The sequence below is a fragment of the Terrapene carolina genome, unplaced genomic scaffold (genome assembly GCF_002925995.2).
Source record: "Terrapene carolina triunguis isolate 2854851 unplaced genomic scaffold, T_m_triunguis-2.0 Scaffold42, whole genome shotgun sequence".
Lineage (NCBI taxonomy): Eukaryota > Metazoa > Chordata > Testudines > Emydidae > Terrapene > Terrapene triunguis.
In genome coordinates this window covers 23,310,880-23,331,149 of record NW_020664393.1, presented here as the reverse complement: position 1 = coordinate 23,331,149, position 20,270 = coordinate 23,310,880, and the positions used below count along the sequence as shown (strand labels likewise).

Here is a 20,270-nt window from a genome sequence, read left to right as displayed (position 1 = left end):
CCCAGAAGGCATTGGGGGCTCGACCCAGAATTCCAATGGGCAGCGGGGACTGCGGGAACTGTGGGATAGCTGCCCACAGTGCACTGCTTCCAATGTCGACGCTTTCCCTGGTAGTGTGGACTGACAAAGTCGAATTACTGTCCTTGGTGTGGACACACACGTTCGACTTTCTAATATCGATTGCAAATATTCAATTTAACTAAAATCGAACTACTCTCGTAGTGTAGACATACCCTTATATCATAAGCAGGTCAGGCCAGGCCAGTAATTAGATTGGAATCCTCCAAGGAATGTCTGTGTCAGGTGCTGCCAGATTTGGTGTTGATGAGTTAGACGACTGATAATTCAATAGGCATTACACTATTTAAGGTATTTACATGACCCCACACTTACAGTATCTGAGTGTCTCAAAATCTTTTACGTTTTTATCTTCACAGCACCCTTATGAGCTGGGAAGTACTTATTATCCCCTTTTTATAGATGAGGCACTGAGAGTCTAAGTGGCTTGGCCCAAAGTCACACAGGAAGTCTCTGGCAGAGCAATTGCACCTGGATCTCCGGAGCCACAGGTTAGTGCCCTAACCCCTGGACCATTCTTCTCAACTCTTCAGAGTTTAATCAGTACCATGTGAGTGTTTAGAGTATGAGTGAACAGTGCAGAGATGACAACAAAGCATAGAGTCATCTCCCCCACAGCCAAAAGCCAGTGCATTGACCCAAAAAGCTTCCAGTCACTAGGACACAAGCAAAGGACTCCAGGAAGTCGATGTCAGGACCCGTTAAAAAAAAAAAGACAACTATAACCCCAAATCACCACACTATGGTATCTGAGATCCCAGAGTATTTCGCTTTACTTAAGATTTTACTATGTGGTAACTGTGAGCAAACAACTCAGCCTGTCATTCATTTGCTATGGAAGCCACCTTCTTTCTTAAACATAAAATCAAGACCTCCGACTATGCGAGCTCATTAAAGATATGATGACATTGTATAGGTATAGGCATTAACCATGGTGTCATGTCCAAATTCTAACTTCAGTGCTTGTGCACGGCAAACACAAAATTCCCTATAGTTTCATCTGGAAAAGGCATTCTTCATGTCCAATCCTAACCTGTTGTGTAGAGTTATTGTATATTACTGAACAGTTATGTTTCACCTAAAGATGGTTGCACTTCAGCTGAAATGCAATGCCTGTGTGTAGTCTGTAAAGCCCTCTGTGATGAGGGCTATGTAAGCAAAATTATCATTAAGCAATACATATGCTGTATAGTGAGAGAGCATATACTTGTGCAACTATAGCTAATCTTAATGACACAAACATTCCATTTCACTTTAGAGATGGATGTCTTCTCTTCTGACTGTTATGTAGGAAAGAAAGGTTGGGGAGGAGAAGGGCCTACCTAAAAGGTATTCCGATACCAGTGATGGGAGTGGTATAAGAATCCAAGGAGACTACAATAAGAACACAGAAGCAGCCAAGAACTGGCATTTTGCCAGCACTAAACAGAATTTAAATTCAAAAAAGTGTTTAAGTTCATTTCAGACTACAGACCCCACAATGCCTGAGTGGGTTCTAAGCTCCACACGACAAACTCGCCCCGCCCCACAGAAGAATCAATAGAGCTGGAAAAAAAGCAAGAATATTTTATTCTGTCTTGTTGAGCAACAAAATTACATAAGAACAGCCATACTGGTTCAGACCAAAAGTCCATCTAGCCCAGCATTCTGCTTCCGACAGTGGCCAATGCCAGGTGCTTCAGAGGAAATTAACAGAACAGGTAATCAAGTGATCCATCCCCTGTTGCCCATTTCCAGCTTTTGGCAAACAGGTTAGGGACACATGACAAGATCTGACTCAAAATTTTCATTTTAAATAATGGCTGGTGATGATATATGATTAGGGTTGGAAGGATTAGTTTTTTGTCAGTAACTGTCAATTTCACAGTACACACACAAACCAACTTAAAAGTATTTCCATCAATAACAATCAAAATGTACAGATAGGCAAAGTAAGAAAAATGATGCTTGAGAACGTAGAGTGTGATTTAAGGATATTTACTTTGTATATTTTGATACGTGATGTTGACAATTGTTGCTTTAACAGTTATGAAGTTTTAACTTTTTGAAATCAATATCTACTGTCATTAAATAATTATTGTCTGACCCCATAATTTCCCACAACTGTGAAAATTTAACTTGATAAAAATAAAACCCATAATTTTGTGCAACTGTGAAAATGTAAACAGATAAAAACAGAAAATACCTTAAAATAAATATTGATATCTCTCAAAATTATAAAAAAAATAAAATATCAATTCTGCCAAGCCTATCTACCATCCATTACAGAACGTCTTGATCTTGTCTTCCTGCAAACTAAATCAACTACTTCTGGTCATACTCTCAGTGGACAGGAAGAACAAGTGATCACTGTCCTCTTTACAACGAAGTAAAAATGTTCTTTTATTTTAAGAAAATTTCTTTAAATTGTACCATTTTTAAGCATAAGCGGTCCTATTTCCAAGTGAAAATAAAACTAACAGTTTATATTTTTCTATGTGCTTGATGAAAATTAGTCTTTAGAGTTCAATTATTTGTTATTTACGCCACTTTTCATCAGCGTGCTTAATCAGTTAACAATGGAAATCATTCTTAATTCTATCATCCGATTACATGAGTACTGAGAACCAATATTTTGTCCTACACGTAATGCTGATTTCAGATTCAAAGGGCTAACTCCGGCAAAATGTTATGGTGGCTTCATGTGAGCACCTCCTCCCAGGAACATGGGCCATTGGTGTGCCCATGCCTATAGGGTGGACCCAATTATTTCTTTAGTGGGGCATTTGTGTTGTGCCAGACCTGACATTTACTTTGAGCAAGATGGTTTTCTCTTCAATTTCTTCCCCCTCCCCTTGCACTAACTGAAGTTATCACATAGGTCAGTTTTAGAGATTAATTGATAACTTTTATTTTAACATTGTCCAGCTATGCCAGAAAGAGGGCAGGAGACACTGAATGTGGTTTAATTAGGCCTCAACTTTATTCCTAAAAGTCTTGGAGTAGCCAGCAGATAAAACTGTACAGTGCAGGTAACTCCATAATCATTTATATATACCCAGGAGACTGCTGGCAGCTTCTCCCTTCCCCCGATCCTCATCCCCAACTCACCACCCCACCCCCTTGAATGAGGGTTACAGGGTACCCATCAGGTTGGCTCAAATGCCCGCTGTTGCCATGTACCCTGCATGCTGGTATAAGAGGGTGGGGTCACCCCAACGCCCCTCCAAAAGAGAGGGCAAGATGGTGGGTTGTGGAATGGATATGTGCAACACATCCCGAAGAACAACAGTCACAGATAGACAGGTAACCATTTTTTTCTTCTTCAAGTGATTCCACATGTCCATTCCATGACTCAAACAAACACGAATGGAGGCAAGCCCAGAGACTACCTGAAGAGTGACTGTAAGACAACCTGTCTGAACCTGGCATCTTCTCTGGACTGATGGGAAATGGCATAATGAGAAGTGAAAGTGTGGACCACTGAACAAGTCGCTGCTTTACAAATGTCTACTATAAGCATTTGTGCCAAGAAAGCTGCCAAAGTTGCCTGTGCTCTAGTAGAATGTGCCAATACTTTCGCTGGCGGGGTTATATTTGCCAATTGGTAACAAAATGAATGCACAAAGAGATCCACTATGAGATTCTCTCAGTGAAAACTTGTAGGTCCATAGCTCTGTCTTCAACCACAATGAACAAATGCGAGGAGGATCTAAAGGATTTGACATGCTCCTGGTAGAAAGTTAAAGCCCTTCTTACATTCAACGAACCAAGTTTTTTCTCATCCCTGTGCTCATGAGGTTTTGGGAGTAATGTTGGCAAATGAAAAGTAGAGACTGCTTTTGTGAGAAATTTTGCATGACAGTGGAGATAAACTTTATCCTCATATAGGGAGCCTCTGACACTAGGACTCTCAACTCACTCACCCTTCTGGCTGAAGTAATTGCCACTAGATATGCTACCTTCATGGAAAGGTGAAGGATAGAGCAAGTTGCCAGAGCTCAAATGGTGGTCCCATCACCTTTGCTAGGACTAATTTCAGATCCCAGGAGGGATGGGATCTTGTATGTGGAGGTACAATCTTACTAAACCCCTTAGGAATCAGGTGAGGATGGGGTTGATGAAAAGGGATCTACTATCCATAAAGACGTGAAAGGCCAAAATAGTTGACAGATGCACTCTTGTAGAGCTAATAGCCAAAGTTTGTTTTAGATCTAGAAGATAGTCCAGTACAAGATCCAGGAGTCCGTGCTCTGGAGATACACCTTTTCCAAATGGATAAGTGCTTCGCTCAGCCAGGTAAGTGTTCCTAGTTGAGGGTTTTCTGCTATTCAGAAGCACTTTCTGAATGTCCTTCAAGCAGGACCTTACAAAGATTGTCACCCATGAAGCATCCATGCTGTCAGATGGAGAGCTCAAGGTTGGGATGGAGCAGCTGTCTGGGGTCCAGTGAAATTATGTCTGGATCCAACATAAGAGACAGCGGAGGTTTGATTGACAAGGTTAGTAGGGCCAAGTACCAGTGCTGACAAGGCCACACCAGTGCTCCAAGGATGAAGTGAGCATGGTCTTGTTTGACTTTGAACATGACCCTGGGAAGTAAAGGAATTGGAGGGAAGGCATACAGGATGGAATTCTTCCAAGATAGGAGAAAAGCATCAGTCAGTTAGCCTGGTCTGAGCCTTGCCCAGGAACAGAACTGATGGCATTTTCTGTTGCTTCTTGTTGCAAACAGGTCCACTTGGGGAGTGCCCCAGAGCTGGAAGATGAACCTCGCCATATATGGACGTAGTGACTACTTGTGGTGATTGCAGAAGGACCTGATCAGCTTATCTGCTAATGTGTTCTGTTTTCCTGAAAGGTAAGCAGCCCTGAGATTAACGGAGTTGGTTATACAAAAATCCCAGAGGTGAACTGCCTCCTGGCACAACTGAGTCGACAGTTCCTCTCCCTGCCTATTTATATAAAACATGGTCAACAAATTGTCCATCACAATTAAGAAATTATTTTCTACTATGTAAGGGAGGAAGGCTGAGTAAGCTAGACTCTATTAACTCCCTGACATTTATGTGAGTCTTTATATCTAAAGCTGACCAGACATCTTGAATCTGCAGGGACCCAGATAAGTTGCCCAACCCAGGGATGATGCATCTGTGACTAGATTGAGGGGCAAAGGGAACCCCCGCGTAAACTTTCAGAGGGTCCATCCACCAATTCAGAGATGACAAAATTAAAAGTTGGCACTCAAACCACTTTGCTCCCAATCATCACCATTTGGACATGCACTGATGCTAGCCATGCCTGCAGCTTTCTGAGCTGCAACCTGACATGCTGAACTACAGAGTTACATGCTACCAGGCGACCCAGGAGACTGCGGTAGTTTCGTGCTGCTATGAATGGGTATACTTTAAGTCACAGTACTAGGTCCCATAAAGTTTCGAACCTGGCTTGTAATAGAAAGGCTACTCCTGGGAGAATTCTACGCCACTGCACATGCAGCATTTGCACAGAAATTAATGTTGTGCATGCAGAATTTCTTTTTTTCTCCTACAGAAATGGGCTGCAGAGTTGCTGGTCGCCACTAGGGGCCACTGGACTGGGCAGAGCCCAGCTTGCAAACACAAGACACTGCCGGGGAGGTGGGAGGGATAGGAGGAGCTGGAGGATTCCTGGCAGCTGCAGTTCCTCACATGCCCTGAAGGAAGGAGGCAGTGTGCTGGAAACCCCACACAAGCCCAGGACCCAGCATCAGACTGTTTCTCCCTCTGGATCTCTGGGGGTGCAGATGTCTGGTCTGGGGAAGACCCCATGGCTATGCTCTGGGGGATAAGGGGTGCACGTGAGTGTCTGGGTGGGGGGGGATCTGCTGCTGGGCAATGGGGGTAGGGGTGCAGGTGTCTGGGCTGGGGGGAATCCCGCAGCTGGGCTCTGGGGCATAAGCGGTGCGAGTGTATGGCTGGGGGACATCCCACAGCTGGGCTCCCGTGGGGCAGGGGGAGCGGGTGTCTGACCCCCGCTGCTGGGCTCTGAGGGGGAGGGGGCAGAGAAACGGGGGTTTCTTTAATTCTCTATTCTGGGGGGACATTTTTTATCTCTGTATTTTTACAGACAGTTGCTGACAGGTATTTTGAAATAAATTACCAAAATAATTGAAACTGGTGTGATTATATAGTATTATTTTGACAAAGAAAATATGCAGAATTTTAAAATATTATGCGCAGAATTTTTAATTTTTTGGTGCAGAATTCCTCCGAGTAAAAGGTCTGGGCCTTCATGGAGTCTAAGACTACCCCAATGAACTCTATTGCCTGTACCAGCTTCAGGTTTGATTTCAAATATGCAAAAAATGAATAATGAGAATTTTTCATAATAGCTACTATAGCAGGGTTAACATTTTCTAAAATGAACACTTATATAGAGTGCACTTATATACCATGCACTATTTACCCTTCATTAGCTTTTAAAGTGTTGACAGAATTTTTGGACAAGTAAACAAATCTGGAAAAAATCAAATATTTCAAAGTCTAAAAATAAAGTTGCTGTCAAAATTTTCTTTTTATTTTTTGCTCTGAAACTGCCCAACTAAAGCAGAGATCAAATGTCATGAACCACATTGAGGAAAGATAAAAGTTTGGGCTTCACTGTAACCAATCCTAATTGGCATGGAGATAAAGTATATTCTGAACTGACTAAAGTCAGCTCTATTGAAATTATATACAACTATAGTTGCAATCTTCATGTTCATAATTAGTAAATGCAGAAATGTCTGCCAAAATGGCAGCAATAGACATCTTTATGTTATCTTATCATATATTTAAAGTAATTTTCCTATGTTAAAGATAAAAGAAACTGTTTCCTTTGCAGGTTTGCATTACCATAAAAAAAAAAATCAGTTCAGTTCATTCTGGAGTAGCCGTTTCCATGCAACTTGACTCCTATACTAGGCATGTACATGTTAGTTATAGTTAGGTAACTGAAAAATAGTTTAATGTGTAGGAATAAAAATAATACAAAGGAAAGTATGAAAATCTATAAAAGAATACAGAGGAAGTGTTTCTTTATCTTCTTCATTTCTTTAAAACACTTAAAATGAAATAAACACAGATGTATAATATGGAACAGAGATAGGGACATATTGGTGAGGCAACAGCTAAGAAATGAACCACAAGAAAAAGAAAAGGCAAGAACACAAGTAAAATAGTAGATTATTTTTTCCACTTGATTATCCATGTAGGAAATAACACAGAGCCATATTCACCAGTGATATGAATGGACACAAATCCACTGAACGGAAAGATCGGGGCAGAAAAGTTATTGGTAAGGAATAGGTATAAGAAATGGAATTTTGCAAGGAAAAACCCAGAAACCCTGCACTACAGTGAAGTTAAACATTAAAATTTATAAAATGGGACCTCACCCCCCCCCCCCCGCAAATTATAGTGTCCCTGGATCATTTCCCAATTTTCCCTCACAACAGAGATGAAAACTCCAACCCACCCTGCACTTTGCTATTCCAGGCTCACATCTTCAACTTGAGAGACAAGGTGGATGAGGTAATATCTTTTATTGGACCAACTTCTGTTGCTGAAAGAGACAAGCTTTCAAGCCACACAGAGCTCTTCTTCAGGTTTCCTGGAACCAACACAGCCACAACAACACTGCAAACAACAATGAAAGTCCAACTTGACGCAGTAGTTTACCCTCCAAGCTCTCTGGGTTTCCTAAGACTATTTCCCCCTATTCCCCAAGTAAAACAAGTATTTGCTTCTCTCTCTTATGCTCTCTGGGAAACAGAGAAAGTAAAGCTGTTAAACAGACATCAAACAAAACAGTTTTCAGATAAGCACAGACTTGAACCAAAAATCAACCAATACTGAAATTATCACTGTTGTCTCTATGAGAAGCTTCTCTTCAGACATGGATCCACTCCCAGTTCCTGCTATTACCTTGCACTTCCACTTATGTACTCCAAATTAGCTTTCTGGGAGACTAATGTGCTTCAACTGTTTAACCATCTTGCTGATTAATCGTTGCCATAGAACTCTGTCCTGAAACTCTTAAGTTTTCTCAGCTGGTTTCTCTCTTGCACATTCTGGAACCTCAAATGGATAACATCCCATATCAGACAGAGCTTCTGGTCTATATCTTCAGGAGTGACTAAAAGATACTTTAATTATTATATTATGGGCCAAAAATCTATCATTGTTTAAATTCAGCAGTGCCTTAAATGCTTCGAAGTCAACACCAATAAAAACGTTCCATGCTTCAAAATTATGATCATGACAGGAAAAGAAGCACTTTCTTCCAAAGAAATTATTAATATGCATTTGTGGTTAAGAGGGAGAGGAGAGAGGTAAAATTAAATGAGGCTCTGTTAGCTCCTAAAATTTTTTATTAAAATTGAAGGAACTGGTTGTTGCAGGGATAGATTATGCATATTTCAGTTCTTCTCTAAAGCAGTCACATTTTGTCTCAGAATCTTCTTTTAAAGTGCACTGAATTTTTGTGTAGGGGCTAATGCAACAGTCCTTACACAGCCAAATCCTCCAGTGATTTCAGTGGGAATTTCTGATTTAGACCTGCAGGGTTGTGCTCCATATGTCCTTTTAAGATATATGTATGATTAAAAGGCACTCAAACATCATTTAGGATAAAATCCAGATCCAAGAATTCAACAAATGTAGCTGGCCCACACACTGGGGATATGTACAAGATGACAGGAATAACAGAAGTAGCTATGCAGGATACATACAGAGCCCTCTTACCCCTTTCTTTACCAACCCTGCCCCTGTATGGGTGAAGAGGAATGAGGAAAAAAAAATCCGTGGATTGGCCATTTCCCCATGACTATTCAATATCACATTCTTTTCTATACCCAGCCACAAGCAGCACTCACAAATAACAGGGCAACATGCAATAGTTGCATATCCCCTGTGAATCTCCCCAACATCCAGCCCCGTCCCTGGGCTGGCCAAAGGTGTTTTGTTGTCCAGAGTAGAAAACATTTTCGGCATTCCCCCTGAATGGCTGAGCCAAAGAGCATCTGGGACAGAAGCAGGTTGAGTTGGCATCTTCAGAGATTGGTGATCAGGGAAACTGCCCTGATCACCCATTTCCTAAGGTTGGCCTAGCCCAGTCCTTCCGCAAGAGAACCACACCTATTTAGCCTCATAGGGTCTGTCTACACACTGCAATTAAATTCTGCAGCTAATCCGTGTCAGCTGACTCAGGCTCGTGGGGCTTAGTCTGCAGGGCAGCAGGCCCAAGCCCTACAAGCCTATATCATCTGACATGGGCCAACCACCAGTGTTTAATTTGCAGTGCAGACATACCCATAGGAGCCAACAGTGCAGAAGGGGGATTGATTTGCCCCAAAGGGCACATTTTCTTTTTAATTTGTGTCATGATTTTATGATATTTGATACTGTTTAGGTTTTTTTTTTTTAAGGTGAAAATCCAATTTGGATTCCATTTACCATAGTTAAAGTTATGATTCTGTCACATAGGTCCTGGGTTCCATGACCTTCCAAGACTCCGTGACTTCTTCTGGGGCAGGGCTGGAGCAGCTGTCAGCCCCAGGGCCACCAGAGTAGCAGCCCCAGAGCTGAAGTAGCAGCCAGGGTTAGGTCAGCCCCACTGGGGATGGTGCAGGGCTGGAGCAGCAGCCAGCCTCCAGGCCCACCGGAGCAGCTGGCTGGCGGTTGGCAGGTGGGCCCCCAGAGCAGCATCCAGGGTTGGGTCAGCCCCACTGGGACTAGAGCAGCAGCAGTGCTGAGGCAGCTACCAGAAGTCAGCCCTCAGCAATTCTCTGACTGTTAGTGACCCTCCCACGGAGTATTTTTATTAAAAGTCAGGAACACGTTGTGGGCTTCCATTAATTTTTCTTTATTGCCCGTGACCTGTACCTGACTTTTAGTAAAAGTACCCATGACAGAATCTTAACCTTAACCATAGTTCTGGATAACAATCCTTCCTTAGACCATTTAGTCAGGAGAATAAAAATGCATCAGGTGCTAGGGACAGTGCAATAAATAACTCCATCTTGGGGGTGTGTTTTTTCTCTCTCTAAAAATGCCGCATATAGTATATGGTGACTTTCCAAACACTGATGAGACAATGTCATTTTTACATTTTAATTAGAAACCTGAAAGTACAGTAATACAAATTAGACCCCAACCTTGCAACACCTTTCCTGTGAACAGGTTATTGTGTATGTGCAGAGGGTTCCCTCCACGCAATATATTGCAGGACTGGGCTCTTAGAAAATAAATTTTATTTTAACCTGAAAACAGATTGTGACTAAGTTAAAATGTGATCAAACAAGATTTAAATGATTAAAATATTAATACTTTGCACATCCATAACAACTCCTATCTAAAGATCTCAAAATAATTTACCAAACTACTACTGATAGTGAGCTCAGGTTTATGTATATAAAATATAAATGGGTAATATGGTGAAAATTAAAGAGTCACTGATGACACAATCATTTTAAAAACAATTCCATTTTAGTAAATATTTTCTATACTTCTCTTCAGTTATATTTTATTATTAGGAACACTGTTCTCAAAACTGAACTTTGATTCAGATAGGTTCATTTGCTCCTGCTACTTCTTCCCTGGCTTGTTATTGGGGAAATAATTTTGATGTAAGAAAAATCAAATATTACTATTTCAGTTGAGAAAAAAGGCAGGTGTTGAATATTAGTAACTAGTTTTTATAAAAACTGCTCTAGCAACAAAATGTATGCTGCTTGTTAATGTAATGTTTTTCATCCATCTTTAAGCATCAGAAGCTTTCTAAAGTCCTCAGTTACAAAACAGAATAAATATAATATTAGAACATGGTTATTCATCAACATCTGCAACATTTCCCCTGAAATACAGTCACAGAGAAGTGAAGGAATTGAACAATGACTTGGGGAAAATGATAAGGTTCTTTAGCAGTACTTTACCTGTCTAGGTCAGATGTTTGTCTTTCAAAATTCACGAGAATCCTTAAAACCTGGACATCTTGACTGAGAAAGCAAGGAGGCAATAGTCCATGAATATTCAACTGTTGTCTCTCTTCCAAAGTAAAAGCCATGCCCTGTGTAAGAAGTGCATGACATTACCGTCAGGATAATTCAACAATGGAAAAAAAGAGCATGTATTTTTCACTATCAAAATATCCCATTAACTGAAGGGAAACCTCCCCCAAAAAACAACAAAAACCACAATGCTATCTATCTATAATAGGTATTTTGAAAGCACCATCACTCTATTATCCAGACTTTAACTCAACTCAATGCAAACTTTTGAACTTTTAAAAAATTGGCACAGAGATCATGGCATGACAATATTACAACATCTCCACCTCAGCATCAGTATGTCACAGTCTTCCAATACTGAAATATTATTCCTAGTAACTCCTCTAAGAAATAACTGAACAACTGAAGAAATAATTGAACTCCTCTAAGAAATAACTGAGCAGCACTCAATTACCTCAAAAGGTAGAGCAATGAACAACCCAAATGCCTCCACACACTCTTGTTTAAGAGATTTGAAGATGAAGATTTGAGAATATTTTCATTTTGTCTACTAGTGTAAACAATTATGCTTTCTAATATTTAGAAATCTTTCCAGATCTCTAATGAAAATAATAGCTGAAAATTCACATAAGTAACGCAGTGGCTGCAATACAACACACCTGCTTCTCTATCAATTTATTTACATAGGACCTGACCCAAAGCTCACTGAAGTCAATGGAAAAATATCCATAGTGACGCCAATGGACTTTGGATCAAATCCATAGTTTTTAATCCTACTGAATTCTTAGTTATACTAAAAATAATTGAAAAAGTATTTTAAAGGTTCACTGGATTTCTTACAGGCATCCAGAAAAGTAGTTTAAATTAAATGAAATTATTTAATATATTCTATGTAGACTGGATAGGCATGTGGACTATTAAATAAAGATTCCTGTTAGTTTGACCATAATGTTCTTTATGTAGCAGGCCTTCAGTACAGTTTGCACTGAAGCATTTCTATTATTTTGACTGTAAGTAAGTTAAAGTTTTGCAATAGCAGCAGATTGTTAAGTAACAGGGAATATCATTAAATATCTTACTTAGTAAGAGAAGACAGGTGCTTTTCTAATCTGTCAAGAATTTCTGCCCAAACAGTACACAATGGAAATTATATACTAGAAGTGATAATACATTAGAGTATGCTTTCTTTCCCTATCTTTTGTTTGTATGATTTGTCTGAAGAACCTGAAAACTATGTAAAATACTGCTAATGTACTTCATGACCACCTGTGCAAGTCTTTCTAACAAGTATACATGCTTGCAAAACCCCAGTTTTCTTTGTCCAGTTTGGTCAATGTACATAGCAGAGGGGCATTGCTGGCACATGATGGCATATATAACATTGGTGGATGTGCAGGTGAATGAACCGGTGATGTTGTAGCTGATCTGGTTAGGTCCTGCGATGGTGTTGCTGGTGTAGATATGTGGGCAGAGTTGGCATCGAGGTTTGTTGCATGGATTAGTTCCTGAGTTAGAGTTGTTATGGTGCGGTGTGTGGTTGCTGGTGAGAATATGCTTAAGGTCAGCGGGTTGTCTGTGGGCGAGGACTGGCCTGCCTCCAAAGGTCTGTGAAAGCGAGGGATCATTGTCCAGGATGGGTTGTAGATCACTGATGTTCTGTTGGTAGAACTCCACTGGCCATCACCTACAGTCCTCAGCTTAAACCTCTCCAATGCATCATCAGTGATCTACAACCCATCCTGGACAATGATCCCTCGCTTTCACAGGCCTTGGGAGGCAGGCCAGTCCTCGCCCACAGACAACCCGCTAACCAGCAATGCCCCTCTGCTATGTACATTGGCCAAACTGGACAGTCACTACGTAAAAGGATAAATGGACAGAAGTCAGATGTCAGGAATGGCAATATACAAAAACCTGTAGGAGAACACTTCAACCTCCCTGGCCACACAATAACAGATGTAAAGGTAGCCATCTTACAGCAAAAAAACTTCAGGACCAGACTCCAAAGAGAAACTGCTGGGCTTCCGTTCATTTGCAAATTTGACACCATCAGATCAGGATTAAACAAAGACTGTGAATGGCTAGCCAACTACAAAAGCAGTTTCTCCTCCCTTGGTGTTCACACCTCAACTGCTAGCAGAGGACCTCACCCTCCCTGATTGAACTAACCTTGTTCTCTCCAGACTGATTCTTGCCTGCATATTTATACCTGCCTCTGGAAATTTCCATTACATGCGTCTAATGAAGAGGGCATTCACCCACGAAAGCTTATGCTCCAATACATTTGTTAGTCTTAAAGGTGCCACAAGATTCTCTGTTGCTTTTTACAGATCCAGACTAACACGGCTACCCCTCTGATACTTAGTCAATTAAGGCTCCTTAACCTTGCCAGAGTGGTGTAAAGGAGCCTTATTGTAAATGACAGTAACGGAATCCTCAGCTAGGAAGGTCTATGTGCTTTCTCGCTTTTTTCCCCTGTTCCAGAGAAGCACAGTGGGGTTAGATTACAGCTCAGGGTGTAAAAAATAAAAACTCAGTTTTTTGCTTGGAGAACCATACTTTTTGTTGGCTCGTTTACATGTATGTGGTGCATTAGCTGGCAACATAGTTTTGACAGAATCAAGTAGTCTCAGTTACTGATAACGCTAATACATCATAGAATCGTGAGACTGGAAGGGACCTCAAGAGGTCATCTAGTCCAGTCCCCTACACTCATGGCAGGACTAAGTATTATCTAGACCGGGGTGGCCAACCTGAGCCTGAGAAGGAGCCAGAATTCACCAATGTACATTGCCAAAGAGCCACAGTAATATGTCAGCAGCCCCCATCAGCTCCCGCCCCCCGCTCCTAGTGCCTCCCACCCACCAGCAGCCCCACCGATCAGTGCCTCCCCTTCCCTCCCCGCACCTCCTGATCAGCTGTTTTGTGGCATGCAGGAGGCTCAGGGGGGGGGGGGAAGGCAAGGGGAGGAGTGAGGGCACGGCAGGCTCAGGGGAGGGAGTGGAAAGGGGTGGAGGGGGGGCAGGGCCTGGGGCAGAGCAGGGGGTTGAGCAGTGAGCACCCCCTGGCACGTTGGAAAGTTGGCGCCTGTAGCTGACATCAAATCTGACATCAGGAATCATAATACTCAAAAACCAGTGGGAGAACACTTTAACCTGTCTGGCCATTCAATGACAGACCTGCGGGTGGCTATCTTACAACAAAAAAACTTCAAAAACAGACTCCAACGAGAGACTGCTGAGCTGGAATTGATATGCAAACTAGATACAATCAATTTAGGATTGAATAAGGACTGGGAATGGCTGAGCCATTACAAACATTGAATCTATCTCCCCTTGTAAGTATTCTCACACTTCTTATCAAACTGTCTGTACTGAGCTATCTTGATTATCACTTCAAAAGTTTTTTTCTCTTACTTAATTGGCCTCTCAGAGTTGGTAAGACAACTCCCACCTGTTCATGCTCTCTGTATGTGTGTATATATATATCTCCTCAATATATGTTCCACTCTATATGCATCCGAAGAAGTGGGCTGTAGCCCACGAAAGCTTATGCTCTAATAAATTTGTTAGTCTCTAAGGTGCCACAAGTACTCCTGTTCTTTCTACTCTTAAAAATCTCTAATGATGGAAACCCCACAAACTCCCTAAGCAATTTATTCCAGTGCTTAACCATCCTGACCATTAGGAAATTTTTCCTAATGTCCAGCCTAAACTGCCCTTGCTGCAATTAAGGCCATTGCTTCTTGCCCTATCCATAGAGGTTAACAAGAACATTTTTTCACCCTCTTCCTTGTAACAACCTTTTATGTACTTGAAAACTCTTAACATGTCCCCTCTCAGTCGTCTCTTCTCCAGACTAAACAAACCCAATTTTTTCCAATCTTCCCTCACAGGTCATGTTTTCTAGACCTTTAATCATTTTTGTTGCTCTCCTCTGAACTTTCTCCAATTTGTCCACATCTTTCTTGAAATGTGGTGCCCCAAAATGGACACAATACTCCAGTTGAGGCCTAATCAGTGTGGAGTAGAGCAGAAGAATTACTTCTCATGTCTTGCTTACAACACTCCTGCTAATCATCCCAGAATGAAGTTTGCTTTTTTGCAAGTGTTACACTGGTCACTCATATGTGGCTTGTGATCCACTATGACCCCTAGATCCCTTTCTGCAGTACTTCTTTCTAGGCAGTCATTTCCCATTTTGCATGTTGTGACAGACCCAGACCAGTTGGGTGCAGGAGTCTGGTAGAAGGAAAATATACTGGCCACTGGATGAATAGTTTTCTGTTCCCTAAGTGACAAGAGCAGGGGCTGCCCTAGAGCAATCAGGAACCTGCTAGAACCAACTAAGACAGGCAAGCTAATTAAGACACCTGGAGCCAATTAAGAATGTACTAAAAGCAATTATGGCAGGCAGGCTAATCAGGACACCTGGTTTAAAAAGGACCTCCCATCAGTTAGTGGGTGGCATGCAAGGAGCAAGAAGGCGTGCTGCTGGATGACTGAAGAGTACGAGCGTTATCAGGCTTCAGGAGAAAGGTCCTGCGGTGAGGATAAAGAAGGTGCTGGGGGGAGGCCAGGGGGAAGTAGCCCAGGGAGTTTTAGCTGTCACGCAGCTGATACAGGAGATGTTGTAGACAGCTGCTATCCACAGGGCCTGGGCTGGAACCCGGTGTAGAGGGCAGGCCCGGGTTCTCCCCATCCACCCAACTCCCTATCTGACACAGGAGGAGTTGACCTGGTCTGTGAGACACACCAGAGGGGAAGGTCTAATTTGGAAAGGGATCTGGCCTGTCCCTGACCCACTAGGTGGGACAACAGAGACTGCGGAGATTGTTCTCTGTTTCCCCCATGCTGGCCAGTAATGAGGTTAGCTGAGTGAACGGCAGGTTTGAGCCTCTAGCAAAAACGGCCAAACTGAAGGCTGCCGTGAATCTCTGAGGTAAGCAAATCCACCAGAAAGTGCAGGACCCACCAAGGCAGAGGAGGAACTTTGTCACAATGTGTACAACTGATTGTTTCTTCCAAGTGGAGTACTTTCCATTTGTCCTTCTTGAATTTTATTCTATTTACTTCAGACTATTTCTCCAGTTTGTCCAGATCATTTTGAATTTTAATCCTATCCTCCAAAGCACTTGCAACCCCTCCCAGCTTGGTATCGTCTGCAAACTTTGTAAGTGTACTCTCTATGCCATTATCTAAATCATTGATGAAGATATTGAACAGAATCAGACCCAGAACTAATCCCTGTGGGACCCCACTCAATATGCGCTTCCAGCTTAATTCTGAACCACTGGTAACTACTCTCTGGGAATGGTTTTCCAACCAGTTATGCACCCACCTTATAGTAGTTCCATCTAGGTTGCATTTCCCTAGTTTTTTTATGAGAAGGTCATGCAAGACAGTATCAAATTCAAAAGCCTTACTAAAGGCAAATTATACCACATCTACTGCTTCCCCCCAATCCACAAGGCTTGTTACCCTGTCAAAGATAGATATTAGGTTGGTTTCACATGATTTATTCTTGACAAATCCATGCTGATTGTTACTTATCACCTTATCTTCTGGGTGTTTGCAAATTGATTGCTTAATTATTTGCTCCATTATCTTTCCAGGTACTGAGGTTAAGATGACTGGTCTGTAATTCCCTGGGTTGTCCTTATTTCACTTTTTATGGATGGGCACTATATTTGTTCTTTTCCAGTCCTCTGGAATTTCTCTCATCTTCCATGACTTTTCAAAGATAATTGCTACTGGCTCAGAGATCTCTTCAGTCAGCTCCTTGAATATTCTATAATGTATTTCATCAGGGCGTGGTGAATTGAAGACATCTAATTTGTATAAGTAATTTTTAACTTGTTCTTTCCCTATTTTAGCCTCTGATCCTACCTCATTTGCATGGGCATTCACAATGTTAGACGTCCAATGGCGACTAACCTTTTTGGTGAAAAGAAACAAAAAGTCATTTAGCACTTCTGTCATTTCCACATTTTCTGTTATTGTTTTTCCCCCACTGATTGAGTAACAGACTTACCCTCTCCTTGGTCTTCCTCTTGCTTCTAATGTATCTGTAGAATATTATCTTCTTACCCTTTATGTCTCTAGCTAGTTTAATCTCATTTTGTGCCTTGGCCTTTCTAATTTTCTCCCTATATATTTGTTAATATTCATCCTTTGTAATTTGACCTAGTTTCCACTTTTTGTAGAACTCTTTTTTGAGTCTCAGATCATTGAAGATCTCCTGGTTAAGCCATGGTGGTCTCTTGCCATACTTCTATCTTTCCTATGCAGAGACTGTTGTGTGGACGATGGCCAAGGGTTATATTGTGACTCTTGGACCTCTTCCACCGGAATCTGAAGTGAGTCAGCAATCCATTTTATCAGCTGCTGAAACTGTTTAAAATCCTTGGTATATAGAGGCAGAGAATGTATCAAAGCCTCATCTGGAAAAGATGAGGATATATTAGTTTGTGGTGTCACCTTTTTGTTTGCTCCAGGCTCTTGCTCTTCAAAAGACTCCTTGTGTGGTAGGGGCTGAGGAGGGAGAAATGGAGAAGTAGACTACCTTCCATTATGATCCCTATGGGAACAGCTATGAGCTCTTGAAAATTGCTGACAATAGGCTGCCCATGGGTTCCAATATGGTCACTGGGGGGATCATGAGGTAGAGAGGGAGGCATCCAATGCTGCTTGTACCAGTGAGGCATGACATGGTCTTTCCCTTGGGGTTTCCTTCTCAGTTAAGGTGTGAGGAGAGATGCGCCATAGCGATATGTAGGGAATCCCTGCACAAAGATCTGAGAATCTGAAGAGGAGTCCTCAACACAGTCCAGAGGAGGAGCAGACATTGGAGGCAAGGATGGCTATTCGCCTTGTGCTGATGGTTCTGGAGAACCAGGCTACCAGAGAAAGGTAAAGTTTCAGAGACCCTGCAGATCTCGGTACCAACAGCCATTCAGTACCCATCAATACAGGAGACTCTGACTCATCAGACACCAAGGCCTGGTCTACACTAGGCTTTTATGTCGAATTTAGCGCCGTTATATCGAATTAACCCTGCACCCGTCCACACCAGGAAGCCATTTAGTTCGACATAGAGCTCTCTTTAAATCGATTTCTGTAATCCTCCCCAACGAGAGGAGTAGCGCTAAATTCGAAATGGCCATATCGAATTAGGCTAGGTGTGGATGGAAATCGACGCTAATAGCTCCGGGAGCTATCCCACAGTGCACCACTCTGTTGACGCTCTGGACAGCAGTCCGAGCTCGGATGCTCTGACCAGCCACACCCCGGGAAAATTTGAATTCCTTTTCCTGTCTGGGCAGTTTGAAGCGCAGTTTCTGTTTGGACACCGTGGCGAGCTCAGCAGCAGTGGCAGCAGTGGCAACGATGCAGAGCTCTCCAGCAGAGATGGCCGTGCAATCCAATAGAAAGAGGGCCCCAGCATGGACGGATCGGGAAGTCTTGGATCTCATCGCTGTGTGGGGAGATGAGTCCGTGCTTTCCGAGCTGCGCTCCAAAAGACGGAATGCAAAGACCTATGAGAAGATCTCTAAAGCCATGGCAGAGAGAGGCTACAGCCGGGATGCAACGCAGTGCCGCGTGAAAATCAAGGAGCTGAGACAAGGCTACCAGAAGACCAAAGAGGCAAACGGACGCTCTGGATCCCAGCCCCACACATCCCGTTTCTACGAGGCACTGCATTCCATCCTAGGTGTGGCCGCCACCACTACCCCACCCCTGACCGTGGACTCTGAGGATGGGATATTGTCCGCGGCCGGTTCCTCCGACATGTTAGCGGATGGGGAAGATGAAGAAGGAGATGAGGAGGACGAGGCAGTCGACAGCGCTGGCACCGCTGATTTCCCCGACAGCCAGGAGCTCTTCATCACCCTCACAGAGATCCCCTACCAACCGTCCCCCGCCGTTACCCCAGACACAGATTCAGGGGAAGGATCAAGCAGTAAGTGTTTTAAATATCTAAACATTTATTTACAACATAACTGGCATATTTAAAATATTAACAGTAGCTAAAGTGCTTTAAAACATGTAAACATTTATTTGCAACAAAACAGGAAGATTGAAAATATTAACAGTGGGTAAAGTGCTTAAAAACATGTAAACAGGAAAGTCAAACAAAAGGGGAATCAGTGCAAAGTGTGTCATGATTAGTCTGTCTTTGGGCGCCTCAATATATAGTCCGAACCATTTTCAAAAAATTGCACAATGTCCGCTTCATGATTATAGTGCCCAAAACCCTGCAGTCATTTGTCCCTCCAAGGGCACCTAAGCCAAGAACTGGTCAATGTAACCGGGGATAGAGGCGACATCCTCCGGGGAGAACTCCTCATACACCTCCTGCAGGTGTTTTTCAAGCCTCATCAGCAGGTTCCTGGGCAGGGACAGCTTATTAGGCCCCCCGTGGTAGGACACGTTTCCCTGCCACAACGCCAGCAGGTACTCCGGGATCATGGCCTTGCACAGCAGTGCAGCAAATGGCCCCGGTTTCTGCAGGCTGTCCCGGAGCATCTTCTCCTTCTGGCTCTCGGAGACCTTCAGGAGGGTGATGTCAGGCATGACTCCCTGCTGTGAATTAGGTAGGGGAAAGTTAGTATTGGGACTGCTTGCCCGTCCCTTTACAGAACTGCAACCGCCGGTTTACAGCCACGCGGTTTACAGCCGCGAGGGGGTGGGACAGGGCCAGAGTTCATGCTTGCAGGATTGCTGCCAGCAGAGACTCGCATTGCTTTCTATGTGAAAGGAGGCCAGTGCCACTCTTAAAGTTTTAAGCGGCCACAAGTCTACGGCTTACCATGTTTGCCAGCTAGACAAAGTCCGGTGTCCTGCCCCGCTCCTCAGCTCGCCACAGCAAGACCGCAGGCACTGTAGGCGAGGGCCGAAAATTCGACCTTGTCCTCAGTGCGCGTGTGATAGGTGCTCTGCATGGTCTTGTTCACAGAGCAAGACTATGTTCTCTGTTCACAGATACATTGATCTGTCTCAGGAATTCACTCCCTTTTTCCAATTCCCACAGCCACATCTGCCCAGAGGCTAGCGCACATTAGGAGGAGGAAGAAGAGGACACGGGAAGACATGTTTGCTGAACTAATGGCATGCTCCCGAGCACAGGCAGCCCAGCAGACACAGTGGAGGGAGAACTTGTCCCAAATGCACCGGGCAAACAT

The 20,270-nt window shown here is 43.0% G+C and overlaps 1 protein-coding gene across 3 annotated transcripts in view; it reads right to left on the bottom strand.

The window, feature by feature from the left end:
* Positions 1-20,270, bottom strand: part of ME1 (malic enzyme 1) — a 400,997-nt gene that overhangs the window by 315,884 nt on the left and 64,843 nt on the right. For all 3 annotated transcript variants that reach the window (XM_026654431.2, XM_024193234.3, XM_026654437.2), the window contains exon 2: positions 11,012-11,145. In XM_026654431.2, the coding sequence (XP_026510216.1) occupies positions 11,012-11,145 (134 nt within the window). The remainder of the gene's footprint in view (positions 1-11,011; positions 11,146-20,270) is intronic.